Below are 18,361 nucleotides of genomic sequence, written 5' to 3' on the forward strand. Positions count from 1 at the left end.
ACTATCAATATATTGTTCAAAATATGATTAAATACCATACATTATCTGAGTTGTCACACTTTATTATTATTATTGTTATTATTAAAAGTAGTAGTAGTACTGGCAGAAACATTAACAATATTGTACTCTTACTTCTAATATTAATAATATTAAAATATAACAATACAGCAACAGCTACCGACTGACAAAATCACATATGCCTAATTATGTCATATATATGACATAATACTGTATCGCACTTTCAGGCAACACAGTCGTCCAATTTGAAATGTACGAGGATCAATGAACGCAACATAATTTCCTGTACAGAGGATATATCGTCGGTTCGAGTCAAAGCCAGTTAAATGTATTTCACGTCCAGGTATTTGCTTGACACTCGGTTAGAAAGTTGTTTCCTGCGCTATGGCGGAGTAACAGGCTTTTCAGACATGTTTGGGGAATACCCGGACGCGGCTCGACGACTTGGAAATCCTGCGGGCTCTACGAGCGAGGTACTGTTAGCACACAAGCTAAAGTGAAGCTAGCGGAGCGCTAACTTACAGTGGCTTATAATGCTGCTGCGCTGTTTTGTTTGTCGACTGTCACAGGGACTGAGACACTTCAGCTCCCCCCTGACTCACTGTCAACAACCGGGAAATGACTGTGGACACTTGTGGCCGACGAACCGAAACTAACATTATCCATCAACAAGTGGTCTTTTATATCTGTGTGTGTGTGTGTGTGTGTGTGTGTGTGTGTGTGTGTGTGTGTGTGTGTGTGTGTGTGTGTGTGTGTGTGTGTGTGTGTGTGTGTGTGTGTGTGTGTGTGTGTGTGTGTGTGTGTGTGTGTGTGTGTGTGTGTGTGTGTGTGTGTGTGTGTGTGTGTGTTTGTGTGAAACTGGTTAACAGATAGTCCAAACCATTCTCTCCAGCCTGAGAGTTTATAGCTTGAATAATTCATGACTGATGTGACCGAGCTGACGTTATCTCATCGCTCCGTAGATAAGGTTTGCTAATGTCAGGCGTTATATAACATCCATCTGTAATCTCTCTCTCTCTCTCCCCCCACCGGGCAGCAGATCTAACACTGTCCTATTTTCCCTCCATATCACTGCTTTTAACATGGATAGTACAGATTGTGTGTTTGTGTATGTGTGGGGGGTGTGTCTTCAACCCAGCAGGTCGGAGCAGATTTACTCTTCCTCATAAGAAGCTTATACACACATACACACACACGCACACACGCATACATGCACACACACATGTCGACATATTCAGACAGGGAATCACAATCTGTAGCATAGAGGGGACAAACAACTGAAAACAGAGAGTAGTTGAACCATGTATTGTGTGTGTCGTCTTGCTGACAACAACTTTTGAGGCTTTAAAACATGCACCATGTGAGTGGCTTAATAACTGGAGTGTGAATGAGATGGATAGAGACTTTATTGATCCCCAGGGAAATGTAGGCAAGCTTTGTGTCCCATGTGAGGGTTGTTGTGGAAACATGGTGCACAAACAACCCCATTTCCATAATTGCATTGTATGTGAATGTGTTATTGACACTGATCTGGAGCATAAGACTCTCCAGCAGAGCCTCTGCCATGTGGGAGGCAGCCCTACATAGATGATGATTGGCGTTGTTGGCTAGCTCGGGTCATAACAAGTCTTCAAGCTGCTGCATGACAGTTTTCTGTCACGGTGCAAAGCTACAAGCGCACTGGCAGCTGACACCCACAGTGGCCCAAAGGGAAAGTGTAACTGAAACTCTACCTGGAAGAATGGTGCAACCACAAGGTGTGTCATTCCTGTTTGTAAATCTTCCTGTCTGCAGTGCATCAAGCCAGTGTATATTTGGTTCAATCCCTTTTAAATTGATACCTTGACATTAACTCGCCACATCAGAGTGCTTAACAGTTCCCTCAGCGAGATGCTGCAAAAAACATGTCTCCACCCTGCTCTGTCTTAGTTGTTAATTGCATTATTTATCTGCACTTACCATCTCGGAGATATGCTGTTATTGTAGCTCAACTGAGTCTTGTCACATTAGGTCTGAGTGGTCTTTGTGGAACTCTTGGTTTGGAAGCGGTATTTCACCAAGGTTTTCGTTTCTTTTTTCCTCTGTTCAAGAATAAGATACAGGTGTAAGGGACACAAAATAACTTCAGAGGCAGTGTTGTCTAGTGCTGTGTATCAGACTTCTGTACACTGTTGGTTTTAAGTATCGAAAAGTTACATTTAATTTCTGGTCAGATTCCTTGTTCACATATCTGTAAATTGTAGCTCTTTGCTTGAACGATATTTTCCTGCACGTGTGGGCAGCTGTAGCATTATTAAAGGCAGAACTGCTCAACAACTGTTGGGAACAAGGTGAGCAGTGATTGTAATCTGTTCCCCATGTTGCATTCACTGGTGGTAGTCGAGACTGATGACATTTGTTTTTCTCTGGCAAAGGGAATGTGATAGTGATGAACCAGGGATGGATACATCATCATTGTTGCTAGAGAAATAAAGATATTATATTGGCACGGGTAAACACAATTCCAAAACACACCAAGCCTAAATGATCTCACAATTATGAAACACCACCAGATCTGAGCACCTCTGAGGGGACGTATTTTTCTTCCTTTACTTACTCTACAGCTACAGGCTGCAGAGACACAGCAGGACAAGGAGTACTGAAGCTGTTCTCAGCTCTACTTAAGATACATATTGTCATGCTGGGGTTGATGATTCTATGATATCCACCTACATTATAAACACAGCTTTCCCTGCCCTCACTTATGTGCTCACTCTCATTGTCAATCACAGCATGAACACTCATCCATCATCTTTTTTTTATCTGGTGAAAAGAGGAACCTGTCCCTTTCCTTCTGAACACCATGTAATTATGTGACTCTTTCATTATTCACCAGTTGAGGTGACACAGGCAGGAGGGCATGTAATATTTACAAGTTTAGTTTGACCTTCAAGAGTTACCAGCAATGTAAAAGGGATACTTCTCCTAAAAATTTAAATCCATATATTATCTACTCACCACTATGCAGATGGAGTGGTCGGTGAGGTTTTTGAGTTCACTAAACACTTTTGGAGATTCAGGTGTAAACAACGTTGCAGCCAAATCCTATACAATTGAAGTAAATGATGAGTCCATGGTATTCAACAATGAAGACATGAGGGTAGTGTTCAAGATTTGTACAATGTGTCTTGTTGACATTTCACTCAACACAGTTCAGTTTGATCATCTGTTGAACACAGATTGATAAATAGCACTTGCATTACAGAAATACTCAAAACAAATTTTAGTCAACTGTAAACCGTTTTCTGATGAGTGGTTGGGTGATTTTCATTCTCAAATGACTGAACCCGGCTCATCATCAACATCGCCCAAGTCTTCTTTAAATCTCACGTCTACTGACTTTAACCAGCAGTGAGAGGAGGATACATGAAAGCTAAACACATCCAATAAAGCACGTTTGCTAACTTTACTAAAAAAACCCTGCATGAGCTTCCACCTTGTTGATGTGAAGGATGTTTCATATGACTGGTGACATCAGGTTTTATACAACTCACAGAGATAAAAAAGATTCTTTCAGCGTAAGTTACATTGGTGCAGCAGCGTTGGTGCAGCTTCAGGTTTCTGGAGACTAAGTACAGCAGTTAGTCTGTATTTGCTGTGGTTCAATTACTGCAGTTTCTTGTATGAAACTAGCATCCCCACAGCCCGAGCAAGCAGCCCATTCAACCCATGCAGGTTCAGAACAGGCACTGCATTAGTTATTAAAATACATAAAAGTTGGCATTGCCTGATTGGTGTGTATGCAGGGAAGAGGTATGCTTTGCCACTGTAATGCTTTTATTTCAGATTGAAGCTGGGTGTAATAACCCTGGGAGTTGGGAGTTTGCAGAGATCACAAAAATATGTTTGAAGACTTTAATGATTTTCCACTTCTGACTGGTCCAGCAAATAAATTAGGCAGATGTCAATGAAACAGCTTCTGTACAAGCCCCAAAGAGCTGAGAGGAGGTCTTATCCAAAGTGAAAACACCTGTGTGGGTGTACCTCCAGTGTGCATGGCCTTTAATCTGTGCGTAGGATGTCATGGTGGAAAAGCTGCAAAGACTGCAGCAGAGACCCTCAACAGCATCAAAGAAAGTGCCAGATGTGGCCTTGTACCTTAGCAGAAAAGAAAATACAGTCAAACACAGGCGTAACAGGAAATCAGCTTCTTTTGAACTACGTTGTTTACAAGTCATTGTGTTGTCAGCAACCCACAAGCAAATGACAGAACACCAAAATATGGTTTACTGTTACTGAAGCATAATGAAAGCACTTCAAAAAAATTATTTACCTTGATTTGTTTGGAGGTGTTTTCTTGTAAGGGTTTTAGACAAAGACTGACAGTGCGACATACAATAATACTTCCTTTAGGCCTGTAAACGTAAGTTTCTGTTGTAATGTCTAATATTATGTTGGATGTGACATTTGTAGGAGCTGAAGTCATCATATTACAGTAAAAATGTGATAAGGGCTACAAAAAAATGTTTTATTGATTTCTTTACCAATTATTTTCTTTATTGACTAATACATCATAATAATAAAAAAGCCCATCACAATTTAACAAAGACCATGATGACACGCTTAAAATGCCTTTTATTGTCAGACAAACTGTTAATAAGACATTGACATTTGGTTTATTATCACTGAAGATAACCAGAAAATACCCCCATTTTTAAACAGCAATTTTAACCAGCAATTTTAAAAGTGAATTTAATTTAGCAATTTTTTCTTTAATATAACTAACTCATTTAGTTCTAATTGTGATTTTAACACTACAACTATGATACAAGTACTGTATGTCAGCTCTACAGCCCCATCGTAATGTGTGAATGACTTAACTTGGTGTAATTTTCTTATTCCTGAATTATTGGTTTAATGTGAACAAATTGACATGTTTAGATATGGTCATAGATCGAACCATAAGAGGGTCACACATAAGCCGTTATACTCACCCTGAACTGAATGGACAAGATCCCTATGCTTTCCTGCACACTCTAGCTTACCAAGGGACAAAGAAGCTGGACATTTACTTTAGGCATCAGAATTTTTCCCTGAAGGGAAAGTCAAGGAAGGTGTTTGGCTTCATCCAGATGTTAATAAAACACTCTATAGTTTATTCAACAGGATGTATGGTGACATTTTCACCCTGAAATGTGTGAAGCATGTGAGGAAGTTTTTTTTATAATAAAAGGTGCACATGGTCTTGTTAAACAGCCTCTTGTTCCATGGCTATTAAATAACCATTTACAGAAATTACACCTGATTTCTATTCATCTGTTTCCTATTGTTTTAGGTAGTTTTTTTTTTGCTTTTAAAAAATAATGGTAAAGATGACTAAATAGTCTTTGCATACGTCCTGAAGGTAAAATCTAGCCCTCTTTGTAATCTATATAGCAGAATGATAATAAGGCTGATGCCTACATTTATCATCTCTCTGTGTGCTGCTGTTCATTCACATGCTTGGTGTTGGAGCTTTCGCCCGTTCTTTGGTTGACTGATCAAACAAGGCAAATCATAAGAAGAACTAAATTGCAACATTTCATTCATCATGGCTTAATTGTCAGAATGAACTTAAGTGACTCATGGCAGTGTGTTGATATAAGGCTGATATATTTCCCTGAAGCTTTTGTAATTCAATATTGTTGTGCTGTGAGCAGCAATTTCTTGGTTAATGAGCCTAATGGTTTTTCTCCTCTTTCAAAGTGAGAGACATGGACAACTCTGTCACCCTGTGGCAGTTCCTACTCCAGCTCCTATTGGATTCCAGTAATGACCAACTCATCTGCTGGACCAATGAGGAAGGAGAGTTCAAGCTGCGGCAGGCAGAGGAGGTTGCCCGGCTGTGGGGTGCTCGAAAAAACAAGCCCAACATGAACTATGACAAACTGAGCAGGGCCCTCAGATACTACTACGACAAGGTAAACACACATCAACTCCTCTCTTCTGCAGTGGTTCTAGTTGACTGAAAGCAGCTGCCTTGTATTTGATGTGGCAGCTCAGTATTTAGTCTTCAGATTTTCTCAGGTCACTAGAACAGTACCTTTACATTGCCACTAAACTACATATCCTAAAATAAAGGCTGGTAGCCAATTAACAGCTGGGTCTCTGCCAAAGGCGCACCCGTCACAAACAAATAAAGGCTGGACCTCAAATACAGGCCAGGAAAAAACGAGGGGGACAAGCTATTATGTCTGTAGTGCAGTGATTTTCAACCAGGCGTGCGGGGGCTTTCTTTCCCTTGGACCGCGGGGCAGTGTCCGTCGGCGGTGCGGAAGGCGGGCCGTTGGAGGGGACCGGGTACGGAGGATGGCGGCGTCGACTCTGGACACGTGTCGGGCCCTTCTCGCGGATCACCTCAGAGACCGGATCACCTCTCATGCGACGGAGGGTTCCCAGCTGACTTAGAACTGGTGCGGACCATGGGAATCCCACCGTTTATTTAAAACAAAGCATCGCGAAGGCCCATGGTGGGTGGAGTGCTCTGAATGTCAAAGTGAAAAAATACAATGAAGCGCGGGTAAACGGCGGGAGTAACTGTTGGCACTAAAAAACAGGTAAATCTGAGGAGTGCTGTTTTAGACAGGGTAAAAATGTAATTTCATTGAGACCCCAAGGAACCATATCGACTTGTGGTAAAATGGGAATACTATGTCTCTGTTAAATAAAGTTTAGTTAAATCAAAGATTGTGTTGTAAATCTGATTAAATTTGTGCTCATTAAAAGATAATAATATAATAAGAGTAATAATGGGCTGAAATAATTTAAAATAGTGATTTTTAATACATCTGGAAACTGTTTTACTAACTTTATGTATTATATGTACTGTGTTAGACCATAGATTGTCATTTTGTTACATTTTGGTTGGTGGTGTGCCCCAGCATTTTGTAAATGTAAAAAATGTTCCGCGGCTCAAAAAAGATGTTTGTTTCTAAATCTTGGGGGAAAAGTCAGAAAGTTGTATTTGTTTAGTATTGTTATTGATGCTGCGGTTTCTTTATATCTTGTAGTTTTTCTTTTTCTAAATAACTGTCTTGTAAGCCTGTTCTAGGGTGGGCACATATTATGTATGAAAATAATAAAAAAAAAAATACCAATCTATCATTCCAGTAATATAACCCTCATATATTTAACACCTAAATTAATATTTCACCCAAATATGAAAATGTTATCATTATCTACTCACCACTATGCCGATGGAGGGGTGGGTGATCTCTAGATCAGTGGTTCTCAAAGTTGGGGGAGCGGACACTCTCCATGGGGGACGCAGTGTCACAGACCAAAAAAAAGAAGCTCCCTCAGTGGCGAAATGCTAGGGGCTGGACTGACACAAACAAATCAATTACTGTTTTGTTCCTGATCCACGAATCAAAAGAGGAGTGTTATCATTTGAATGCGAGTTGCACGTATGTTTCAGAGTATAAAAGTAACTGCAGGCATGGTCAGCGCTCACTCTCACTGAGACGACACCCTGCACAGTTTGTGCGATTGCTCTTGTTTCCTCTATAATTCAGATATTCATTGCTTAATAAACAGTCTTTTTAAAGACTCACTCCTTCCTTAGTAATACCTTCCTTAACTTGCAGCAGGCCTATTCGTAGCCTAATCTAAAGAGTAATTTGCTCCACAGTCTTTTTTAGAAAGCTCCTAGCCCGAAGAGCTAGCCTTCTAGCTAGCTAACTTCTTCCAACTGCAGCTAGCCCTTTTCTCCTTAACACCTACCTTTACATCTTCAATCATCCACCGTGTTGAAACAAATATAACACCAGCACTTGAATACTATTCTGTGCTGTCCCTGTCTACATTGTGTACTGATCGTTTTGTTAGGAACCATTGCCTAGCACAGCCTTATTCATTATTCGTGTGGAAGTCGCTCCCAGCCACACATACAAACACACTCACAAGACCACAACGTTACAATTAGAACTTTATTAACATCCCACACACTCTATCAGCAAACAAACACAACTATGGACAAGTTTCTGATAGGTAAAAGTCAGGCAACTGATGCGCCAGTTGCGAAGAAGCCTAAGCTTCGCAAATATGACGAGAGCTATTTGCAGTTTGGTTTCAGCGTCACTCAGCAACGTCCACAGTGTGTCTTGTGTGCCCAGGTGCTGGCAATTGACAGCAAGAAGCCATGCACATTGAAAAGGCACCTCAACACAGAACACCCCGACTTGAAAGAGAAGCCTGTGGACTTCTTCAAAAGGTAAACGTGATGGCCTCCAGCAACAACCATCCACCAACTCCAAGCATAGCACTGTCTCCAAGCTATCTTACGATCTATATATTGTGGCGTAGTTGAGGGTGACGGGGGGGGGGGGGGGGGCAACTACCCCTAACCAGCAAAAGTTTGAGAGCCCCTGCTCTAGATTGATGATAAAGTCTCTTTCCAATGAAATGCTTGAGGGCTTTTTAATCGAAACAATTTAAGGAAGTGATGTATTGACAGCGTAATGCAGTAACTAATGGGGCAAATGGAAGCTGAACAAAAAGATGTGTTATACTTATATGACCAATTATACTCATCAAACAGAGGGAATTAGAAAGACCTGCCTCTAATACAAATCTACCTTGAGGTAAATAAAGGAAATATCCAACTATAGTCAATAGTCAACTGTTGCCTGTGCTCTACATTGTCATTCCCACAAACAACCAGAATGGTAAAGGTCCATTGCTGAGTGACATGTGTAGAGAGGGAGAGTGGTGTCTGTCTCTCAGTCTGCTTGTGGTTTGACAGGAGCACTGCCTAACTCTGTGGGCGTTCTGGGCGGGGCTGCTTTGGTATGTGTGGCTGCAGTGTTAGTGGCTGCTGGTTTGGTACAGACAGGAAGGACAGAGTTGTCCCATCCGTCAGACTTTGCTGTGGTCTCCCCTTTTCTATGTTACTTCTAGTGCCTCCTGGGTAGACACATACTACATGATGGAAAGTCTTGTTTCTGCTCTCACCGTGTGCTTGCTTTCATATCCTTCTTTAAGTGATGTAGTTCTTTAGATATTTTATTTCTACCTAATAAGTCCACAGACGTCTCTCTGTCTGTATGTAGAATGCATATCTGGAGAACAGTTCATCTTATTGGCTTCACAGTTGGCATATGTATTGTAAATTGCCCAAGAAAATGAAGTACAGATTTTGGTGTGATTAGGACAGTCTTCCTTCCTTGTCTTTTTCTACGCCCTAGGATAAACTACAACAGTGGTTGGCTATGGTGTCAAACCAGGGGTCAAAATCGCAGCAATATAATTTTCACAACCATATCGGACAGATAGACATTCAAAGATCTCCGTCATGGCAGCAAAATAAATAGAATCACCTCCTCTTTAGCATGTTGTCTTGAAGGTAAAAGCACAGCATTCATTTTGTTGCTATCATGCTTTATACTGAGTAGAATTTCTCAACTGCAGATAAACGTATAACATAACATGTTTTCTGTGTCTTACAGAACATCATAAAGAAGGTGAATGGTCAGAAGTTTGTCTATCGCTTTGTGTCCTATCCTGAAATCCTGAAAGGAGATGTGGCTACCCGGATAGATGATGGGGATGTGGGTGGTGGGGGCATTCCACCCTTAACAAGAAGCGACAGCACCCAACAGGAGGGTGAGTCTGGTGACGGAGGACAGGAAGGAGGTAGCACAGGGGCTCTGGGCTCAAGCATCAAGCAGTCAAACCGTAACGACTATATACACTCAGGCCTGTACACGTCCTTCACACTCAACTCGCTACAAAATGGACGCCAGCTCTTCAAATCCATAAAAATGGAGAACCCAGCAGAGAAGATGGCAGACAAGAGGGGTCTCACTGCCACAGCCCAGAGCCAGCCACAACAGCCCACTGCTTTGCCGTCGGTCATCAAGTTTGGAAACACCCCTTCGAAACCAGCACTAGCATCGCCTCCTCAGGTTGCCATAGAGCCAATCATTGTGTCCAACCACTTCAATCCTCTGCAAGCTCCACCCCAGAAGGTCAAAGAAATCAGCTCACACTCCTCCCTGCCGCACCATTCTGTCTTCTTATTTGAACACATCCGCCCATCAGAACCAACATTCAACCTATCAGAACTGACTTCAGCCAGCCCATCCCCAAACTTAGTGCCTGACTCCTCTCAGGAACTGGTGATTGACAGCGACATCGAGTCTGGATCATCTCAGCCCAAAAATGCTAAGGCGGCAGAGCTGAGAGACGCTCAGGCACAGGAAAAGGCAAATATACATACAAACACATCACACGCAATTAATAAGTCCGCTTCTTATATGTTCCAACTCTGAAAGATTTTAAATTTCTTTGTGCGCTCTGCTTCACTGGTTTGAATTTCAGGCACCAATCAGATTTGAGCGACTTTTGACATTTGAATCTGATGACATTTTATTTCATTACCTTTAAAAGCTGACTCAGTTAAATTAAAATGCACCCATATATGAATGATGAAGCCAAATAAACTTTCAATAAATAAAAGCTTAGTCTGTAAATCACCATCAACGATCACCATCATCACATTTTAGCTCTTTGTTGGTCTCCACGAACTCCTGTGTAACAAATACTCACCAACTAGCCAATCATGTGGCAGCACTTCAGTGTATTAAACTGTTCAGATACAGTTCACAAGCTTCAATTGATGTCCACAAGTGTCATTGTGAGTGTGAGTGAACTCAGAATGGAGCCCAAAAAACAGCGCTTAGTAGATCTGCAGGCAGAATCACTAATTCCATATTAGTGTGGAGAATGATCAGATGACGGTAGCTGACAGGCTATAGTAACTTTGATAGCCAAATCTATGGTGAGCATTAAAGCATCTCACATGAGCAACAGGTCCATTCTTAAGGTCATTGGGTTTCCACAGCATCAATTTTGGAGCCCATTGGTTATTCGTCTGATGAAGAATTAGCCTCTGTGAGCAATAGCCAATATTTGGGGGCTTTTGGTGGAGACAGCAGATAGCACAGTCAAGTGATTATTCTGTTTAAGTTCATCACGACACACAAACCTTTGTCTTTCAAGGAGTCAAGCTGAGCACTTTTCATACAATGTAACACAAAGTGCTTTACATCAAACTGAGCAAAACAATATTAACAGATTTTGGATTTGTTGTTATTAATATCTTTTGATATATAAATAGTTGCTAAACTACGCAATTTTGTTCTTGTAGTCATTCAGCACCCCACCCAACAACCACTAACTCAGGAAAATAAAATAGGTTTCACTATTAACAAAATGAATAAATACAATTTCTGTTCTAACGCAATTAGTCCAGGGGATCATTCTTGTGTGTGTTCTATATTAAAATTGAACCTATTATGGCCTACTGTTTCTACTTATAAAATGTGTACACTGCTTACGGCACATGCTTTGCTAATGTATATCCACAGATATTTTATGAGTATGACAAGTGTCTCACTGTGTCCAGCAGGTGGACAGCGGCGCCGCTCTCTCTGGAGATGAGATCAGTTTTATGGATGCTGAAACCAGTTCATCCTCAGTGAGCAGCTCTACCACATTCAGCACTCAGAGTTTAGGAAAGACACGCAAGCCGCCGAAAATCCTGCAGATCAGTCCACCTGCTCTGCTGGTCACCGCGTCCGACTTCTCCCCCATGAACCTCTGCAGCCCCTCACTACCTACTGCATCTCTCACACCAGCAATGCTACAGGTGAGTGGGGTCTTTTTTCCTGAGGTTGTGAAGAGAATTTGACTTCAGGTCACACTTAAACAATAACCAAACACAGCAGCAAGAACATGAAGTGGTTGGACAGCTTAGTAAAGTGTGCAGACTGTTTGAAAGATGAAAACGTCTCAAGATGCCAGTTTGCAAGAGTGATGTGTGTCAAAACAGCACTTGAAAGCAACAGCAGAAAAGTAATTGTGAAACGCACACAAATATAAACAAACTCGATAAAAGATTGAAAAGCTGATTTGGTGAGCATTTGTTTTCAGGCTCATGAGAGATAGAATAACAGCGCCACGAAACCTGTCTGAACTAGATTGAACATGTTGATGATAAACGAAATGTGTTATGTGCATATAATTCTGTAGCTGAGAGCATGTAGCTTGATGCTGGTGCAGGGATAGGCAACCTATACTATCAAAAGAGACATTTTGCCCTCTCTTCCACCAAATAAAATAAGTCTTGAGCCACAAAACATATTTTATAACACAGCTTATAAAGTAGTGTATATATAGTTGTACTATACATATATAAAAACTATAGTTTAAAAGTAAAGAAAACTGTTGACATTTTATTGCTATTTTTACCGGTTACAACAAAGGAAAGCACCAAACTCTTATGAAGAGGAGAACAAAATACACTGGCATGTGTAGGCCTACTTTGAAATAAATTTAAAACAGAACTATGCAGGCCTATTTGAGTCGTATTTGTGGGAAATAAGAGCCCACATTGAAATAAGTAAAACATATATTTGCAGACATTTCTTTTTGGGGATTTATCCATGGTTAGACTACATTCACTGCAGAGGGGCTGAAGAGCCGCATGCGGATCCAGAGCCGCGGGTTGCCGACCCCTGTGCTAGTGAGACAATCAAATGACCCAATTTCTTCCTGCCACAGTATGTAAACACTTTTTATGTCAACAACATGGCAGCATCCATTCCACAGAACACCTGCTGTAGTCTGAATAATTTGTGAGAAGCATAACATATCGTCTTCAGTCCTGATTGTGACCCACTGCAATGTAAGGTCCTGCATTCGTATGGAAACAGCATAGTCATCGAAGAAGAGCGAGCTAAAAATTGTCCCGTGTAATCCTGCATTATTCAAAATGTTAAAAACAACAAAAGTATTTTTTTTATTATTATTTCAAAATACTAATTGGGGTTGCATGTGCTGTACATATAAAGTACAATGCAACATTTTGCTGTGCTCCGTCTTGCCATGGTGTATGACCTGTGACATCAAACTGTCTTTCACAACCTCACATTGGTAGCAGAGCTGTTTCGGTTTCAGTGAATGACTATGTTTTAACCTACATGTGAAATTATGATCATTAGTACCTGTTTGGTATAATTGGTTGATCATACACCTGACTATAATCCTACAAAATCCCAGACTTTGTGCAAGTGTACCTCTAAGAATTGATGCTGGTTTGAAGGCAAAGGGTAGTAAAACCAAATATTAAAAATAAAACAATTATTATTTATATTTTTCAAAGCATTCTTAGTTTACAGCATTTTTTCACACCTGCCTTAAACTTTTGCACAGCACTGTATAATTATTTCTATATCCAACAAAGCTCAGTGTTGACTCCTGAACTGATACTATCGTATCGTGACTGTTTTCCATGCCATTATGTGCACCTCCATGTATTGCGGTTAGACCTGTCACTTACTATAAACTTAGTAGAGTAAACTAAGACTGTAAGTAAATAGAAAAACACATCAGGGGACAAACTTCATTAGCCGATTAAATAACAGTCGAGAACTGGTTTTGCAGAGAGAACAGCATTTAATGTTTGTGACCAGTAGCTGGCAGCAGAGCTTCATTTATCGTTTGATGCTAGGGTGTTTGGACTAGTTTTGTTGTGCTTAATTTAATCCTGCTGATGCTGTTTATAGACCACATGACTGTTAGCTACTGTAAAAATGTCTATTAGATCTGCTGATTCCAAGAGTATATTATTCTGTCTCTTTGCAGTAGGTCAGCTTAAGTCATGAGATCCACAGCCAGTACAGCCAAGAGTTCCATTCTGATTTCTCTCTCTCCGTTAGAGACCAACTGAAAGCAGTGTCTCTTGGTCATATAGGAGGACTCTGTTGAGTTGCTTTCTTGATTATCAATACAAATTCATGTAGTTGAAGGTTTTTACTAGCGTGTAATTACTCTTTGACATGTCATTTACATGTCATTTTTTACATACTCTTGTGTTCAGTATCTTAACATGTGACCTAACCCTTCATTCACTAACCGAAAACAAATTATACAGAGTTAGTGACAATATGAAGTGTTTTAAGATTACACTGAAACCTGAAAAATACATGTCAATAAGGGATTATAGACCTAGTGCAATAGATGTGACAGCTAAAAAAACGAAATATTTACTCAAAGGCATGTGATTTGTTCTACTGATCAGGTGTGTGTATGTGGGGTGTGTGTGTGTGTGTGTGTGGGTGTGTCTGTGTGTCCGTGTGAGTGCTTATAGTAGTGTTGATAATTCTCATAGATGCTAGAGCCCAAGGGATTACCAAGTAAAATGTATGAACACTATGTAGACGATACTTAGAAAAATTTTGAATGTCTGGGCCCTCTACTGGTAATGGACACATCTCTCTATTGGAATTTCTCATTAGTTATTGTTGTTAAAAGGCAGCTACAATATCTATCTACTAATGTTTTTCTGTTTGTGGCTCACATATCTTGAGAACCAACTATCCTATTTTCTTCACCCTTGTGTACACGATATCTTAATAGACCTTGAATAAACAGGCGAGCAGTTCACTGAAGCAGCAGTGGTTGGGACGCAACAACGTAATAGACATTGTCTTACAGACAACATCGTTCATGACAACAGACACTGATACTTCAGTTTGGGGTTCCATGTGCTGAGTCGATCTTCACAGAACTTTGAACCAACAGGCAAACATTCCAAAGAGGCAGCTTAAGAAAGGGCGCTGCACTTCTATATGTAAATAGATCAAATTAGCCAGTATCAGCCATGGCTGCGTCTGTGTTCACGTTGTTATGAAAGTGACATGAGTCTTTATTGTATGTCTTCCTCCTCAGACTCCCACACTGTTGCTGACTCCCAGTCCTCTGCTGTCCAACATCCACTTCTGGAGCACGCTCAGTCCTGTAGCTCCACTCAGCCCAGCCACACGCCGCCAGGGAGGACACCTGTTCCAGTTTCCGTCGGTCCTCACCCCCCAGTTCCAGATCCCTGTATTCAGCACAGATGGGACCAACACGCCAGGCCCTATTTCACCAGACCCTCAAAAGACATAGAGTTCAACCGCCCAGGGATCACCATGTTTGGACCCAGACAGTTAAACTCCCCCCAACCCACCACTCCAGAACGCCATCCCACATCCAGGACACTAATTTGGGAGCTCCGTCATGACCTTTCCCCCTCACACTGGTGCTTTAAAGTTCACTACAATCGGCTGTGTGGAGGGAGGAGCTGAGGAATCCAGGTTTGATGGATGAAGGTAACACGTTCATAGCATTTAGCATTTACACCCTGAGGATGCCATACTGCACTCACACACACTTACATAGTATTTTTGTCTGGCTTGTTGGGATCCTCAGTCACGGCAGTTCAAAGGAGGGAGGAATTTCCATGGCAACTGTGTGCATGTGGATCGGACCGTCGTCAGCCACAAGCTGCTACAAGACCAGTCAAATTGCAGATAGCTCAACCTTTCCTTTAGAGCTCCGTTCTTATCTTGTGTAACAGTTACTGCCACAAAAAAAGCTCCCAACCAATTTTTTTCTCTGCTGACACTCTGCTCCTTTTGGTGCGCTGTCCTTATGCTCATGTACCTGGCATGTGAAACTAAAGATCTTTCATTTTCAACCTGAACTTCAATGTCAAGCCTTGCCTTCAGCTGCTCTGTATTGTTATAGCCATATCCAACTGGACTTTTACCTTGAATGTCTTATTGTGACGTGTGGCCATAGTCCGAGCTGAACCTTGAATCACACCTCTATGTAACTGTTCTATTGTGTGGATAAAGTAGAATAGCCCTGAAAGCCAGTGTGGCCTGGTCTGCCTCCAGCCAGAAAGCTTTCAATGACACAAAGTGAAGCCATAACCCTTTCTGAGTATCGACTCTGCAATTAGAAACTCAGAAACCCTGAACGTCTTACTGCTCTGATGTTGCTTTTTTAACTTAACCATTAATTGATAAAGGCAGACATAATTCACTTATCATGGTACAGATGATAGTTTCAAGTAATGAAAAAAACATGTAATGAAATGGTAAATTTCTAAGAAGACAGTAGTTTGACATGTTGAAAAATACAGTTGAGAGGTAAATGACAGGATTGTTCACAGCCATCATGTTTGACCAGGAAACATGTAGCTTCCTTAACTTAGCGTAGCACAAAAGCTGGATATTGGTAAATGACTAGTTAAGCTGAGTCTGAGAGTAACAAAACATTTTCTGCTCACCAATAAACACTGTTATTTGTGTGTTTTAATAAAAAATGTTAAAACACCACTTTTTATTGGGAGGCAAAGGGGCGGTGACTGTCCCTGATGTCTGATGCCTGGCAGCTACAAATCCTAATATTTACAAAATCCCAAGTGAAAAAACAACATGCTGTCTCCAGCTATACAGATACTTAGAGAATAGACAGACATGAGAGAGGTTTCAACCATTGTATCAAATTTTTGCTAATGCATGCTCAGTGTCTTTTACCTACATTCTGCTCTGGAAGCAGAAAGAATTGTTCCTCGTGAATCAAAATCACAGCAGACCTTGGAACCTTGTTCATTGTCCACAGGTCAGTTTCCTTTATTCTTGTAAATTAACGAGCTTTGACATTTTTATTGCTTGCCGTTTCAGTGCAGCTACTGAAACCCAGACTGAACCTCCTCATCTCAGTAGCTGGACTCTTTCACTTTAGCAAATCTGAACTACATTGACTTTTAATCACGAGGATGTAGAAATGTTATAGAACTTGCAAACACCTTCCTGTCCCCTAAATCTTTCTCGTCGAGATGATCAGCCATGAAAGGTCTGCACCTGTTTTCTACACGACTTTAAAGCCATAACTCTGAGACTCAGACTCACGAGGTATATCCCAACTTTCTATGCTATTTAACATGGATATTGTACATTACCCTTGTTTACACGAAACATAAAACACACAAGTGAGTGTGTTTACCCAAGTGTCACTTTCTAAACCCAGGGATGGATGACCAATGAATCTTTTTTTGGGGGGAGGGGGGGTTGAATTTGCTCACTTTTACTTAACCTACAGACATTATCCTCCCCCCCAACCTGCTGTCCATCAATGATACATGGTGCCTTACCACAGCCAAGCTCAAGTTTCCCTCCCCCAAGTGGAAGGAGTACAGATTTAACCGTAACAACAGCACTCCTGTTTGTTTTTATGCCATATCTCTGAGTATACCAAACCATAGGCCAGAGGAAGTTTGAAATAAAGTTCACCGCCACATTGCGTGTGCTGCAAGGTTTTAAGGTTGCCTCACTCGACATAGAGACGGCAGCGTGGGTTAATATGCACAGTACCTAGAACTGAACCTGGCATAATTTTAAGAGTTGGCAACCATTGTCTCTATCCAACCTGCTTATAAATCTTTGTGATAACAGACCTACTCAGAAAATATATAGAAATATATATATATATATAGGATAAAAACCTATATCATTTTTGTCTAATCTTTTATTTTCCTCTAAATCCAATAGAATTTAAGATTCATTTCTATTTTTGTAATGGCCAGATAGGTAGAAGTCTGCTATTTTGGTTTCTTTGATTTAATGTTCTCTCTGTGCATGTGTTTTTCAATATGTTGTTATCCTCTTGTGGAGGTGGGCAGCCGTGGCCCCGTTGTGGTGTTGGCTTTTATTTTTTATTAAAGGAAATCAAAGCCTTATGGGGAGAAATGTAAATCCATGTTTTTATATGTGATGTGTTTTGATATAGTGTTGATATTGTACATGCAGATGTTGTGATGAAACGTTTGCACTTAAAAATGTCGGGGTTCCTGTAGTATTGGATTCTGTGGCTTTTTCTATGACTCAGATTTAATGACATGTTGTGATGTTTGCTTATTGAGAAATGTATATTTTCCAGAAGGGAGGATACAGTTATGCACTTAGTATTTTATACCACAAAACAAGAGTTCAATCTAATCTTCTACAGCACATATCATGTAGTTTACTTCACCTTCATTGTAATTTGGCAGTACAATATTTATTTATTTGAATTTATATTTGAGCCAGATAGATTGCAGGGTTAGGGTTACTCTAAACCTAACCTTGCAATATAAGCAACCAAATCTATGTAACCCTACTATAAAATAGAGGGAAAAATAACCTTGAAGCCCATTTAAAAGTTACCCCCATCAAGACGTGTCATGAGCTTATTTGTTTGTTTGTATTTTCTGATGATGTTTTTCCTTCAGCTTATCTTGAATTGTAAAATCTTGTTTTAAAAAAAAGAAATGACATTGTTCTCACTTTGTTTTGTCCAGTTCTCTTATTTGTTGAAGCTTTTTTCAAATGTTTACAAGCTACTTGTCTTAAGTGGCGTATTGATGTCTGACAGGTTAAGAGGAAGTGTTTATAATGGAAGAGATAAGTGAGACCAGTAATAAAAGATCTCAAACTGACCACATCGCCTCCAG

General features: G+C 40.6%; 1 protein-coding gene across 1 annotated transcript; it reads left to right on the top strand.

The window, feature by feature from the left end:
* Window positions 1–288: 288 nt before the first annotated feature.
* Window positions 289–18,346, top strand: elk4 (ETS transcription factor ELK4). Its single transcript, XM_062394645.1, has 5 exons — window positions 289–491; window positions 5,743–5,957; window positions 9,483–10,241; window positions 11,447–11,686; window positions 14,770–18,346. The coding sequence occupies exons 2-5, from the start codon at window positions 5,751–5,753 to the stop codon at window positions 14,986–14,988; spliced, it is 1,425 nt and encodes a 474-aa protein (XP_062250629.1). The 5' UTR covers window positions 289–491; window positions 5,743–5,750; the 3' UTR covers window positions 14,989–18,346.
* The last annotated feature ends 15 nt before the right edge of the window (window positions 18,347–18,361 follow it).

The sequence above is a fragment of the Platichthys flesus genome, chromosome 2 (genome assembly GCF_949316205.1).
Source record: "Platichthys flesus chromosome 2, fPlaFle2.1, whole genome shotgun sequence".
Taxonomy (NCBI): Eukaryota; Metazoa; Chordata; class Actinopteri; order Pleuronectiformes; family Pleuronectidae; genus Platichthys; species Platichthys flesus.